A 15,655-nucleotide genomic window follows, 5' to 3' on the forward strand; every position below is an offset into this window, starting at 1 on the left:
AAACACAAACGGACATAAAATGTAAAAAGCCACAAAGTCTTCTGATAAAGGAAAGCAGATTTTAAACAAACCAAGGTTCCAAGTTGCAAAGGCCAGGTAAACATTTACAAAGGCATTACAATATCAAAATGTGTACATCAATCTTTTCTTGAAGATCTGATAATGTCTTAAAATCTTCTTATTTCCTGTTTTAGTTGAAGTTTGACAATATATTACATTTACATTACATACTTTACAAGTCCACTTCTCTGAAAAGTGTGTAAACTCCTCTCTTTGGCAGCTTAGTAAAAGTCTATAGCATTTCTCTTTCAAGCGCCCATTTTTTGTACATTTTCTCTTCCACTGAACACAGAAGAGTCACTTAAATCACTGAACGTCCCAGATTTCACAGAGGAGGGGGGTGAACTTGTGGTCGCTCATGCGCCATGACTCCAGCATTTCTGCGTGGTGGTGGTTGAGGGTGCGAAGCTCAGTCAGACGACCGAGAAGCCGTGCAAAGTGCTGGGGCTCGTGGGGGTGCTGTAGTTTACAGACTTTCCTCAGCACCTCCAACATGGGCTCCTGCAGACGCTCCACTGCCTGCTGGTCCTTTACATATGGTCTGTCTACGGATAGATAGAGCAATTTCCGTCATATGAAACTTAAAAAATTTAATTTATTTCATTTTTGGCCTTCTGAAGCATAAAACAATGGCAAAAATGTCCTTTTCTATTGTGACCCTATTAATCATTAACCATTTAACTTATTGGAACAACAGTACAAACTGATTACATAAGAACCAAATGTGGGTTTTAAATGGGTTAAAATATTTCCATCATATGATGCCAATGCATTTACATTGATGGTTACTTGGAGCATGTCAGCCTTATGATTTTTATAATGTTACAGAAGATTTCTATTTTAAATGAATTCTGTGCTTTTGAACTCCCTATTTATCTACAAAAATATCAAGAAGCACAACTGTTTTCAAGATTGTACAGTAATAATAAGAAATGTTTTTTTGAGCACCAAATCAGCACTAAACTTTGGCAACACAAGAACACTGTTTTTAACAACCCTAACCCTAACTGAACTAACATTGCATTCTGAAACGCATTATTTAAAACATTAAGTGACTGATATCAGCTGACCTGGTGAGAGGATTGTGATAGCAGTGAGCAGAGCATGTTCCTCTTGCATCATCTGCAGCTCCCCGATGCTTTTATAGAAGTTAAACATGGGTGTGATAAACTCTTCAGATATGCCTATGGAGGAAATAAAGATATTTATGAAGATATACATCAAGCTTTGGCTTTTTTGGCTTTTATTAATCATTCTAGAATTGAATATCTAGTACTGACAATGTCAAAACGACAGTAACCACTCAAAAACATGTTTCTTTGAAGCTAATCAACCAAGGCACATATTTACATACCAGCTATTATTTAAAGTTAAATTAAGGCCATGCCTTCTTTACTGGACTAAAGATCACATTAGTACACACTACACTCAGCTGTGGCTCTGTGATCTTACCCCCATAAATTCTGTATTTGTTTGAGTTTCAGTAGATATAGCTATAGGACACATTTTCAGTATTAAGTAGTGAAACTGTCTTTGTTGAATGTACATGTGTATGAAAAGGTTTTATAAATGGCCAGTTTTATTCTGAGGCCTCAGGGTGGCAGTGTTACCTACAGTATATTTAAAAGTAACAACGAGTGTCCTATGTATTCACTAAAGTAAATCACACAGTTTCCTCTTAGAAAGAATCCATCCATCAATAATATAAAATGCAGACCTATTACATTTCATCTTATGCTCTATGTACTTTTGTCTTGTTGTCTCAGAAAAAAATAATGAAAATACTTTTTTCCAAAGACTGTATCTTGAATTTGCCAGTGAGGTAAGAAAATTAATTTAAAATACACTCTTAAAAAGAACTATTCATATCTTGTGCAAGTAAATTGATATTGTTTAAGGAAAATGTATATATTCTGACTAGACAAAAATGAGAAATGATACAAAATATATCTTAAGAAGATGATTTTTGCAGTGTATTCACTGTCTGCTCTGGAAGAGACTTTCTGAAACTCCCTCAGTGTGCAATGGCAGATCATCAGGGGTCGTGACCTTATTGCTTTCTATTTTCTGTTAGGTCAGAGCTGATCTGAATCTGGCCTCGGATTCCCACAGCTGTGTGTTTCCACATTCAGTGGGAATCTAAGTAACAGCAGTTCATTTGAAGCCTGTCTTAGAAGGGCTTTCCTGTTTTGTGCGAGGTCTTTGTCTTTATCATTATCATTGATATAATTATCATACTTCACTGGCTATGTGAGCCGAGCTCTCTTTTCTGATGTAATGCATTCAGTGTGAAGAGCCATAGGGTTTGGTTTACAGACCGACCAATCAGGGAAACCCTCGGTGGGAGCTGCCACACTGAAGACAGCTGGGACATTAAAAACATGACTTAATTCAGCTTACCAAAATGTTCATATTAAAGAAAAACAGTGCTGAAGTGTAACAAACCCTGTATATATAAACAGTCACCACCCACAAGAGATGAAATGATGGCAGTACACAGACTCTTTTCACAGTTTCATTAATTTCCCGTCAGATGAAAGGATAACCTTTATCATAACTTTCCAAAAAAAAAAAAAAAGGATGGAGCAAAAAAAAAACTGACGCATCACGAAGGCTTCATGCCAGAGAAATGTCAGAGGCACTGAGAGCCAGAGAGTGGGACAATAGGCCTCTCGATGTTTAGATAGAGAACAATAGTCTCTTTAGACAGTGAGTATATTTCTCCCCCTCTGGCCTTTTGCATGAATAATCCTGAGCCTGTGTTGCAGGGGAAAAGAGTGATGGATTCAAACAGTCGATGCCACTCTGCATTCATCTGCCTGTTTAGAAATATCACCAACTGGACGTCTGTCATGGCTTTTCAAAAAATGAGAGGCTGAAAGCAACTATCTTTGAAATAAAGCTGATTTGGTGTGCAGTGTTGGAGGGCATAAGATGCTTTTAAGAGATTGAACTGATCATGCATCCTTCTTTAACCACAGCTCTTCTACAAAATCTGATTACATGTTATAAGGCATATGATGTTGACTAGCTGTATGAGGGTTTTTCTCTTTGTGCTGTCCTGGCAGCCATCCAGTGCTTAGACTTCTGTGAAACCAAAACCAGTCGGACTTTAGTGTCCTTTTACACATGAAATGTACACCACAGGATTATCAAGATGGCAAATTTCCTGTCGTTGTTTAGGGCGGACAGATACATAATTAATGTAACGTACCTGGTGAACTTTATGGACTTTGTTCTGGGGCTCAACAAGTACGTGGCATACTAGTTTGAAACCCAATAAGTCATGATTCCTTTGAATGCTCCATGAAAGCAGTTAAAGGTTATGAATCGTGCTGTAAATTATGCTGCAATCCAAATATTGAGCTCACCACTCCTTCTGATCCTGTCCTCTAGCACCTCTGTGTGTCCGTTGGGCAGTTTCTTGGAGAAAACCTGGGCTGAGCGCAGGAACATTGCCTCTACAGCGGAACCTTTTAATAAAGCGATCTGATCTTCATGATCCAGAGATTGAAAACCTGCTCAGAAAATATGTTTGCTTAGAACTGCCGGAGTTATTGCATCCTCCTCATAGGACATTGCTGTCATATAAAGTGTTTTCTTGAACTATGTGAATTTATTTTATTTTCATACAAGTGGTATAGATGCTGCTAGCAAAATAGCTGTTCTAGAATATGAAAAACAGTACCTGGTATATTTTTTGTGAACTCAACCAGCACTTGAACGTGACTGGTTGCCATTTCGGTCAGTAGAAGGAAGTTTTCTTCTGCGTTAAATTGCTCTTGTAGCTGTGGACAGGTTGGAAGGAGGAAAAAAGCATGCAAATAAGCCACTGTTTTACGACATTGGGGTGGTGATAACCTTGGTTACATAATAATTTAACAGTGATAAGAAAAGGCAAGGCTGTTTACTGATTTTAACAGTAGCATTTGGCTGCTTTGTGCATTAAAGAATCATAAAAAGATTTAAAGACTTAAAAGGTTGATCTAAAATGAGATAAAATGTAAGAGTTGTTTTTTAGGGTTGATTTTCGAAAAGACATACCAGTTTTTTCGCCATATCCTGAGGAATGCGGTGTTTGTTGTGAGCATCAACTATATAACTTATTAAGGCCTGTTGGTCTTGGCTCAGTTCTATATTCTCCTGAAATGAGAAAATGTGGCAAAATTCCTGTTTATAAATTTGGATCATGGAGAATCCAGCTATGTGAAACAATAAATAAAGACTGGTGTCAACTAGCCAACATTTGATCCTGCACAGCCGTTTTACAACCCTTGATCTTAATATAATCTTTCAGAAGTAACCGTATATGTGAGCAAAAGTGAGCAGAATGACGGTGAAGAGGATCATTGAGGTTGCCCTTTAACCTTATACAGCACTTCAATAAAGTTGCCATAGAACACCATTAGTTTGCAGTTATACTTGAAAAGTTATATTGTAACAAGCATGGCACCAAGTAAATTGTATCTCAAATACTTAAAGTTGCACAAATCAAAAAGGGACAGCATGTTAATTTGTTTTGAGGAAGTTTTCACCACATATTATAATAATAACCCAACCAGACAACACCTGTGTTCTCACCTTGGAGGGTTTAGTGGTAGATACAATTTGTTTAGCATCTCTACTATCACCAACATCATCCCCTAAACTTTCATCAGAGGAGGCTTTTGTGTTTTTCCTCAGCCTTTTGGATTTGCACTGGATTTCAGTTAATAAGCCTGAGGATGCAAAAACAAAATAGATACAGATTGGTCAGATTGACTGTTTTGTATGTATATATAATCTGTTTCATTCCTCATCAATATTTATGTAAAAAAACAATACACTACATGAGCTACAGAAGCGTAGAAAATACAGTTTCCGCAAACTAATATTTTATCTCAAGTAAATCAATATTATTTGAACCCAAACCATCTCATATCATTTGTTGCCTAAATAGAACACTGTACCTCTGTAGATATATTTTCTTTGGAAAATAAATTAAGTTGACTATGCCAACTTTTATTAAAAACTGCTGTTCAAGAGTTTCTGATCTGACTTATGTGATTTCACAATGTGCGTGACTCTCGGGCTGATTTATTAGTTGAACAGGAACATGTTTTATAATGTTTACAGTGCTCTTACTCACATTCTGCCAGCATGCCCATCTCTTTGCACTTTCTGAGTCGACACTCTTGGCATTTCCTGCGCATGTACATGTCCATCTCACAGTTTCCTCCACTCTTACATTTATATACAGCATTCTTTGTAATACTCCTTCTGAAGAAACCTGGAAGAAGTAGCACAGCATGTTCAATATGCCACACGTCACGTATAGTCACTATAATATTGGGAATCAGGATCCAGATTTTTCATAGACAATGAAGTGACTCAACACAGAAAAAAATTAGAAAGCTAATTGTTACAAAACATCAAAATGTATTAATATTACCATGAACTGTAAAGCCCAAAACATATGCAGTTCTAAAATATAACAAATTTTGGTTTCTTAATGTCTCTTGAATTTCAGTAGTTTCATGCATTTGTCTGTTTTTTTCTCACCATTTTGCATTTTTCATGGTTTTACAAGGACATAAAATTGCATTTAATTATTGGCATTTAGCTTTTATAGCATTTAACATTGCACCTCTATCAACAGACCTGAATTCAAATTTTGTGTCATAAATTAATTCCCTGAGATCCACTGCTTTGGTAAATAAGTTATTTTCCCTCTATCATATCATCAGTTGTTTTTACACTTCGACACAATGGATGACAGATCAAATGGCGAAAATAGACATAAAAAAGCATTCAGGAGCATATTACACTGCTTCGAATTTAAATAGCCTTATTTGCATGACATACTTTTGTACATATTGCCAAAGTATTACAGGGATTATAGGAATCTAACTATCCTCTAATTTTGAAAACCATAATAAAAACATTAGAAGCAACAGTGGCTACCGTATAAGTCTTAACTATTAGGAGAAACAAGAAGGCCACTTTGTAAACACAGATCTAAGGTATGGTGTAATGTTTAAGACATTACGTTCAGTACTGTAATACAGATACTCTTGGATGCTCAATTTTCAATTCTAGGCAGCAGACAAACATGTGCAGTTGTTTTTGGAAGAGGTAATTATTCCAGCATGAGCCCATAAGCACAATGACACACATTAACTTTGCATGGTGGCATGTGGCTCTGGTTGCCTACATCATTATTCAGCAGAAAGCTGAGAGGGAACCTAATCCAAACTGAACGTGAAGGAGCACCGAACCCAGCCAAGCCTGTGGGACTTGGGACACATAGCCCAGCATCTGCCCTTTGGACATTGTCCATGCACAGGTGGAATTACACTTGCAGTCATTCAGCCAATGATTTTCAAAAGAGCTAAATTTGGCACATGGGGTTCTGTGTCAATTATTACGTTCTTCATAAGTTATGTAGCCATGGATACAATATACAGTATCTATGAAGGTTCAAGGGTGAACAACGAGGTCACAGAACAAAGGTGCAACTGTACATTGTTACAGTATGTATCAGATAAATATATAAAATGCAAAGCTATATTTGGCATTTAAAGTTAAATGTGCAATTTCTTGACCTCTATCAACAAATAGCCCTGAACTCATTCCACTGGTTGAGCCAATGTTTTAAAAAAAAATTACATTGCCAAATAATTAATAAAAAAATGAATGTACAACAATTCTTGCAAAACATTTAAATTACTTTTAATTCCTTATTGGAGGCGTTATAATAACATAGTTCAACATTTAATTGATTTATTTTTTAGAAATGAAATATTACTGACAAAAAAACTATTTAACTACATGTTGTTACATAAACAACCTGTCAGTAACTATACTGATCTCACATATAGTTGTAAGCTATATGTGTTTGATTCACTAAAAAGAACTGACTCATTAGATTCAATCATTTGGGAATTGGGCTACACTGGTCACACTGTATGTTTTTGGTGTATGGTTTTTATTCACTAGAAGAATCAGATAATAAGATTTAGTCATTCAGGAATTGGATTGCACACATTGTCTGCTTCACATTGTTGATTCAGTAAGTGGTGCTGGAATCACTGACAAGAGTATTTTAGTATGTTGTTCAGAAATGTGTGAAATCTTTCAATCCTGCTATTTTTTTATTTTTATAGAATTGATTCTGAAAAAGAACCGGAGCTTGGCTTCCAACTTTATGAAAATCATGTTCAGAAATACATGTTTTGTGACTGAAAACAAAAATACTGCAAATTATGGCATTCACCTTTACATCCTTCACATGTGAGTGCATTGTAGTGATACCCTGATGCTTTATCTCCACAGACCACACACAGTTCCTCTCCTTTGCTCCTTCCGGAGTGGGCAGCGTGTCTGGATCTTTTACACACAGTCGGGACAACAGGGCAAGACTCGTCCAGCTCATTATCAAAGCCTCCCTCCAACGGTCCTTTCCTCATCTCAAACACGGTGGATGGAGAGTACCACTCCTCCCCACTGTACTGTGGGTAGCAGTGCTGACTGGAGTAGTATGATGGTGATGACATGGAGGGCTCCACCGAGGTGTACTGCATGCTGGGATAGCTGGTGAACGGCATGACCTCCTGGTCCTGTAGCAATGGACTGTTCTGCTCTGCCAGAATATCTGAGGAGAAGATGGCAGGAGTGAGCAAAGCTTGTCAGTTTACATGTGTCATGGAGATGCAAAGCTCAAGTTCACCTTACTGTTAGCCCAGCACGGAGTGCTAATAGGTCTTACACCAACACGACGATTAGTGAAACTACAACACGCTGAGGTACTGTTTCCTTGCAGACACCATAAGAATCATTAAGAACTCCACTACCTCATACGTGCGTATTAAAAACCATCTAAGAACATAATCAGCCTCTATCCAACTAGTAGCAGTAGATTGTGTGAAATGTACATAATACAGAAGTCAAACACACCCAGAAATAAAACAAGCAATCATTAACCAAAGAGCATTTACTCTGGATTTACACAATATTACTGTCTAAGGGAGTTTCAGTAGATTTTTATGATCACTTTTGATGATCATTTTCAGATCTGCTTCCATTCAGTCAACAACCGATGAATCTGTCGCTATTTCAATAGTTGTTTCAATAGTTGACCTAAAAGAGAAAACTGACTATAATAGAAGACTGTTTACTCTAATAACTGCTACAGCACCCCTTGTGGCAACACTGAGAACTTTACATGCACTTTCTGTTACGTATTGCGTTATAAACTACGGTCTGACCTATTTCAGAACACGATGCTAGAAATAAAGTTAGAATACCTAAAAGTGTTATATATTTGCATATTTCGAGCTAAACTCCAACAGGTCATCAGCTCTTTTTCGATGTTTGTGTTCATTATTAACAATTATGGAAAATATATATATATGTAGTCCACTTGCTAACAACTTTTTCGGAACTGTGAAAGACTCACTGAATTCTCATTGGCAATTCAATAATTTTAAAGTAAACTAGACATCTAAAACTTTTGTACTATATCTGCACTACATTTTCGTCAACAACACAAAATATGACGACTGCTTCAATATCATGAGATGGTACTGACCTGAAGCCTTATCCTGAACCATGGCCATTTCAGTGTGACCCAGTAAGGGTACAGATGATTATTAGCCGTATTGATTACTAACCATCCAACTGTTCCTTTAACTCCTCAGCATGTGTCTATGTGTCCTTTTTCACAAAGTATCACTGTTCCTGAACACCTTCATACTTCATACATAAGTGCTGGTGTGAACAAAGGTTGCTATAGTTGCTCATTAACTTGATAAGTCACAATCCCCTGTCTCATTACAGGCAAGGTGACAGTTTCACTTTTTGGCTTCTGCTAATAACAGAAATTTGCTTCAGTTTGTTTCATAGTTTCTGACTCATAGTTTTATTTCATCACCCACCATGGCAAAGATAACATTAGCATAACATAGGAAAGAAATGAATGTGAATTTCCAATATACTCACCAAAAAAGTGTGAGCTCTCTGATAGGGGGAACGCATCACTGGGTGGGATCTGTAAAGGTCCCACCACATTGACGTCGTGGCCCACCCACTCATTCATTCAGAAGCCTGTGTGTTAAGTCTTGGCGTCCAAAGATCCCTCAGTCCAAGATGGAAGTGAATGATGGGGTTAATGCTGTTTCTTCAAGACAGTAACAAATGGAGGAAGTGGTTGCTTTACTTACAAATATAGACAGTTTTTATTGCAAATTAAGGTATTGATGCAATATAGTAAAACACATCACTTAAACTGATTTAGATAGTGCTTCTCAAGAATAAAATCACTGATTTAAGTTAACATTCAAAGTTTTATACTACATCATTCAGATTTAATTTAGATTTCTTTGAGATTAGGAGGACAAAGTCCTGAAGTCATATCAGAAATCTTGAACATAATATTCTAACAAATGATTGTTTTGTTTTGTTTGTTTTTTTAAGCTGGAAATGCTACAGTTGATTGCAGTGACCTTTGCTCCAGTTTCAACTCTGGACTGTACAGTCTGGCACTGGATTTTATAATATCTGCTTTTTCCATGTTTTTTTTTAATGCTAAACTACCTACTTTCTTCTTTTGGATTATTCAGAATATTATGGTATCATTCCACAATATTTCATCGCAGATGTGTTTTTCTTTAAGGCCAGGTCTTAAAGTTTTTGACTCTTGATCATTTTGTGTTCACCTACAGTATGTGGCTAAAATGAAATCTAATATTTCTGTAGATTACTTTTCAACAGTTTAACTACACTGGAACTTTAAATGAGGTTTTAATTACTTTAACTTTAAGCACAATGAAACAAGATTTTACTTCACAGCACTATTACTTTAAGAAACCATAAACTGAACACGGTGAAGTAAAACATGATGCAGGTGAACTTGTTTTCTCTCATTAAAATACTCATGCACATTTGATATAAATTTAGCAAAGCCTCATTAATGGTTTGTATAAATGAATAATTTTCAACAATTTATGACAAAAATGCTATGATTAATTTATTTTCACATTATGCACTTATGGAAGATTTATTCTTAAAATATTGATATTAGCATGTGTACTTTAGTTCATTTGAAACCGTATTCTGTTGAAGGTAAAATATCAGCAAACAGCAGCAATGCTCTTTTTCTTTCAACAGTGCAGTTTTATGATGTTCCCACCTTATGTGTAAATAATACTGGAAACACTGGTTCTTTTAAGAAAAGTCCCCTTATAGGTATGATCAGTCTATTTTTAGAAATGTCATCTGACTATAGGACAAAACATGCTGATGCGTAGTGGTAAAATTAAAGGTGTTTCACAGTTTCACTTTTTTGCTTCTGCTAAAAACAGCAATTTGATTCCGTTTGTTTCATAGTTTCTGACTCATAGCTTTATCACCCACATATATGAATCATTTTCACATAATTCAAGTTATTATGCATTCACAGAAGATTTTTTCTTAAAAGTTCATAAATTAGTCCTCAGCATCTGTGACTTTTTCTGTTACTGAACACCTTCATACTTCCTACATAAGTGCTAGTGTGAACAAAGGTTGCTATATATGAATCATTTTCACATTGTTCATGACAAAAACATCAATATTTATTCGTTTTCGTTTTTTTATCCATTCAAGGAAGATTTATTTTTAAAAGTTGATCTTGGTATCATTATTAGCATATGTGCTTATGTTCAAAGCAGTTCTAGCGACATTAGCAATGCTCTTTTTTATCAACAGTGCCATTTTACTACATTCCCAGCGTAAATAATACAAGAGGAAACACTGGTTCTTTTAAGAAAAGTCACAGCGGTGTGATTTAGGATATGTGAATGAGGCCACAGTGTCGCAAACTACCATGAAACCGGGCCTTAACCATTAGCGATATTGATTGATACATCAGACACAACAACCAGTTTCCCTCATAAAACTATAATAAATCCAGCCCATAATTTCCCATGAGCTTACATGCTAGTACACACGGAGGGTCTCCATAACATAGTGCCATTTCCAATCAATAAATTTCCACACTCGCCCCAATCACCCCAATCATCAAGTAATAGTAAGCTATAACAGATGATTTATTTTAGTAACAAGTATCAGAAATATAATTTTCTTACCTATTACTCTAACAGAAACTGCACGCTTATGGGTCGTGTCTTGATATTTGAAGCCATCAGTATTTGGGAATAAGCATCAAGCTGATTCTATGTAGCAACTAGACAGAGTGGATGGGGTCATGGGGAAACGGGACAGTGGTTATTAATTAAACTATCTGTTTCTCTTCATGAGTACTAGCAGTTCCTCCCTCTTCCATCAGTTTCAAACTTTGGCTGACAGGCCTACAAATGCAGCATTACCTCCTTAATAGCGAGAGATAACCAGCACAGCACACCCTTCTTCCCAACGCATTCCCCAGAGATGCACACACACATCCCCTAACACTCATGTAAACACAGTTATTACTCAGTGATGCTAGTCTCTCATGTAATTTAAAGCGTTTGGATAGAAATACACCTGCTCTGTTTTAGCTCATCACTGGAAACGTTGATATCTGATATTGGCTTCAATAGTTTGATTAAAAAATTATGCATTGCCTTAAGTTATATTACATATTGTGGGATATCTGTGTGCTTAATGTGGAGCTGAAGAGAACAGTAGTCTTCTGGGTCTGATGAATTGCCCAATAACCAATTACTGCAACTTGGCTCAAGATGTTATAAACGGGGATGATGACACATTTTGCAACACATGGCAGGCTGACATTACTAGCAATTTCTAGAATTAAGCTTTAAACGATCTCCCAAAAAATACTCTTAAATGCACGTTTGAGATGTGATTGCATCATTTGTGTTTCTAATTTTGCGATTGTAAGAGTATGTCAGTTATTTTGATCAAGGGTTTTCAATCTATTCAGTCAAGGATTTTTAGTAATACATCATAATTGTCATTAATATATTAATATTTTGCTAATTTAATTACAAAACAAGTTGCATAATCCTTATTATGCTTGTTAATTCTAATTATATTTTTTTTTTTTGGGGGGGGGGATAGAACTGGCAATCCTAACATATTTTGCACTTTTTGTACTATGTTGGGTCCTCTAAATAAATAAAAACTTAATTTTTGACAAAAATATATTTTATTTAGATGAAATAAAACTTAAATAAAATGAAATATAAACATTTTGATGCAAAACCTAAACAAAAGAAATTTTGCCTTGGTGACTAACAGGATTTTTTTTTTTTTTTTTTTAAATATGAAATTATTATTTGGAAATGAAAAAGTGAAAACTGAAAATTTAAGTAACAACCTAACTAGTAGTAGTGAAAAATTAATTAATTAATTAATATGAAAAATAAAAATAAATAAAAAGCAAAAGCAAGAGCAAATTACAAAAATTACTAAAAATTAAACTAAATTTAAACTGAAATATATACAAATAAAAGCTAAAGTAAATTAAATATATTAAGAAATTATAATAGTAAATGATACTAATAATAACAACTCAGCTTCATGTTTTTTTCTTACTTGAATACAAATGTATAGTAACATTTTAAAAAGGTAATGAAATTGAACATTGCAATTTCAATTTCATTCTCGCTATAATTGCAAATGTATCTAAAAACAAGCCTTTTAATCATTTACCGGCTGTTGCTCCATCCACAGAGGGCCCTTCTGAGTCAACAGACAGCACTATGAAATAAACAAAACCTTTGCCATTGGCTGGCGGCTGTTTGCAGTGGAGCAGTGGAGGGTGGGGGGGTATGGATGGCCTTGTGAGAAGGACAAGTTCATGGCTCCGTTAAAAAACTATTATCAAACACTTCAGCTATTTAGCAAGTCACAGGACAATACAGTATGGGTGTTTTTAACAGGACGTCCATATTTTATTTATAAAATTTGAAATATGTTTAATATCATAGTGAGGTGTCCATCACTTAATCTTTCTCTATGTGGTTTGATAAACACAAGCCAAAGCAAACTATAATGTCTGAAATTCTAGAATGTTCTTTCTGAGTAATTACATGAAACGTGTTTCAGAGAACCATGGAGAGTAGCTATCACCCAAAGCCTCTTTTTGTTTGACATCTGGTAGTTAATCTCAAATAAAAAGTGCTTACCGTTTTAGAACCACACATCAAATCATAAAAGCTAGATGTAGAGATAAGACCATCAAACAGTAGTACAAACTGACGAGAGGCTTCATATCAGCATGTTAAACATGAGCTGTCAAGGACTGTGGCACAAAAAATGCCATTACACACTATAACAAGGTCCACAACCTTGAACTTTCCCAAGATTTACCCGACCAACAAATCAAAAGATGGCGCACTGAATCCAAACATACATACATTACTGGAACTAGAGATCCAAAAGGTCTGGAACTGTGAATGTGAAGGCTGAATAACAGGTTCATGCTTGGTAATGATGGCACTGAAATTGCACATTTTATGGTGGCACTAACATTAAATGTTTTCTGTTCTATTCTAAAATGGATAAAATATAATTTCCATTAAGAGGATCATTAAATATTTGTATATAACATGACAACCCAATAGGGTCATTTATTACAAGTAAAACTGCCAAAAGCAATGAAATTAAAATATATTAATATTTAAATTAAAAACTTATACTAAACAAAAAATATTGCTAGAAATATTGCTTTGTATGGCAACAAACTGAAATAAGTTCAAGTTACTAATTGGAAATATAAATAAAATAACAATAAAACTAAACCAAAACTTAAACTAAAAAATAAATTAAGCCTAAATAGTAATATTAAAAAATAATGATCAAAAAATAAAAATGTCAAGTACAAACTAAATTACAAGACATTACACTAAAAGGAAGAAAGGAAAAATATAAAAATAAAAGCTAATTCAAAATATGAATAAAAACTAGTATAATATTAAAATAACTCTAGCCCATCAAGGGAGATCACACTCCTTAATTCAATACATTTGTTTCTTTTTAAATTTGTTTAATAAAATGCATGTATGTATGTATAATAATTATCTGTATATTGTAATTCTATGTATAATGTATAATTACTTTTTATAATTTCTTTTCTTTTCTTTTTTCTTTCCAGTTTTCTGTGATAAAGTGTTTGTGTGTGTGTGTGTGTGTGTGTGTGTGTGTGTGTGTGTGTGTGTGTGTGTGTGTGTGTGTGTGTGTGTGTGTGTGTGTGTGTGTGTGTGTGTGTGTGAAATTTGAATGTCCTGCCCCAAACTTTGGGTGGCCAGACTAATTTGTTGTACACTGTAAAATGCTGTTGTGAACATAAGAATAGCGATAATGTGAAGGATGTTTACTTCCACATGACAGAAACCAGTAGAGTCCTGCTCCCAACAAAGACAAAGGGAGCCAATATAAGCATCCCAGCATAAACATGCATCTATTCTCTCTGAGAAAGAACATGTCGTGAGTCCGAAGTCTCGGTTACATCTACTTCGATTTCATTTGTTCCACACTCAGCTCATTAAAAGTGTAAGATGCTATTTAAACAGAAGAGCAGCCACTGCTGTAATCTAATGTATGTGCCAAAGAGAATCAATTATGCATGCTATCTGAGCTATATTAAAACACTACTATGTCAGCATATTTTTATCACATATAAATGTATAAGTAAAAGATAAATTGAAAGATTTTTTTATTCTCCTCCAAGTAAACATTTAAAGAGACATCAGTTACAGTGATGCAATGGTAAAGTACACATTTCAAACAATCATCTTGACATCCATGTAAGCAATGAAATATCTTTTTCAACAGGTATTGTGCAAAAAAAAAGGGGGGGGGGATCAGGCACATTGCGGATTGTTTCTTTTTTTGATATCCATATTTAATATCAAAAGTACTAAAATGGTTCATTTCTACATTTTCAATCAAACATAAACTCTATCAAAGCTCTTCCACCTACGCATATGTAAACGATAAATTGAATTATGAGTTATTAATGGTGGACATACTCCATTCTTCAAAGGCATTGCATTAAATACAAATCCCTCTTCTGACCATTATTAACTTTTATGATAAAACAATATTTTCTGAGCAAAGAGGCTTGTGGAGACTGCACAACTGCATGCAAGAAAAGCCATGGAGGCACAGAACAATGCTTCTGACTCTTTAACCTGTTTATGCACTATACACCTGCTTTCTTTGCATAGCTGACAACAATCAAAACATAAAATCAAAAAGAACTGATGCATATTCTGCTGTCAGCCTTATAGTACGATAGATATAAAAAGACTTTGGAACAAATTTATGATTTAAAATTGAGTTCAATTTATTCTGGCATGGTCCGTTTTACTGTAAAGCTATTTGTTTGCTAGCCTGAATTAGTGTCGCGATTGCGTTCCCCTTGGTAGAAATCACGTTTCCCCCTCGGGGGGCCCCCCTCCATTGTCGGGCCCAAACCCACCCCACTTACGGTTCCCCTGGCAATGATATTCAAACATTTTTAAGGACCTTTTGGGACCACAGTAAGATTCTCTTATGCTCACCAAAGCTGCACTTTGATCAAAAATACAGTAAAAACATTTAAAGTAACTGTTTTCTATTTTATATACATTTAAAAATGCAATTTATTCCTGTGATGCAAAGCTGAATG

The 15,655-nt window shown here is 35.2% G+C and overlaps 1 protein-coding gene across 2 annotated transcripts; it reads right to left on the reverse strand.

The window, feature by feature from the left end:
• Positions 1 to 45: 45 nt before the first annotated feature.
• On the reverse strand, positions 46 to 11,345 carry nr1h4 (nuclear receptor subfamily 1, group H, member 4). Of its 2 annotated transcripts, XM_019121828.2 has the most exons (10): positions 11,166 to 11,345; positions 9,040 to 9,217; positions 7,316 to 7,693; positions 5,189 to 5,329; positions 4,642 to 4,778; positions 4,105 to 4,203; positions 3,749 to 3,848; positions 3,432 to 3,578; positions 1,131 to 1,244; positions 46 to 605 (listed from the first exon to the last, which is right to left on the reverse strand). In XM_019121828.2, exons 2-10 carry the CDS (start codon positions 9,134 to 9,136, stop codon positions 367 to 369), a joined length of 1,452 nt encoding a protein of 483 aa, XP_018977373.1. In that variant the 5' UTR covers positions 9,137 to 9,217; positions 11,166 to 11,345; the 3' UTR covers positions 46 to 366. The 2 variants fall into 2 exon arrangements, with proteins under 2 accessions (XP_018977373.1, XP_042600162.1); XM_042744228.1 differs by lacking the exons at positions 9,040 to 9,217; positions 11,166 to 11,345 and adding an exon at positions 8,630 to 8,820.
• Positions 11,346 to 15,655: the final 4,310 nt, after the last annotated feature.

Source organism: Cyprinus carpio, chromosome B18, assembly GCF_018340385.1.
Source record: "Cyprinus carpio isolate SPL01 chromosome B18, ASM1834038v1, whole genome shotgun sequence".
Taxonomy (NCBI): domain Eukaryota; kingdom Metazoa; phylum Chordata; class Actinopteri; order Cypriniformes; family Cyprinidae; genus Cyprinus; species Cyprinus carpio.

Bases quoted from the DNA above. Each gene is read 5' to 3' on its own strand.
- nr1h4 (XM_019121828.2), bottom strand. From the start codon at position 9,136: ATGAATGAGTGGGTGGGCCACGACGTCAATGTGGTGGGACCTTTACAG. The intron at 4,204-4,641 runs GTGAGAACACAG...TTCTCATTTCAG, and splicing joins CTACCACTAAACCCTCCAAG to GAGAATATAGAACTGAGCCA. The intron at 3,579-3,748 runs GTACTGTTTTTC...TTTTCTGAGCAG, and splicing joins GTTCACAAAAAATATACCAG to GTTTTCAATCTCTGGATCAT.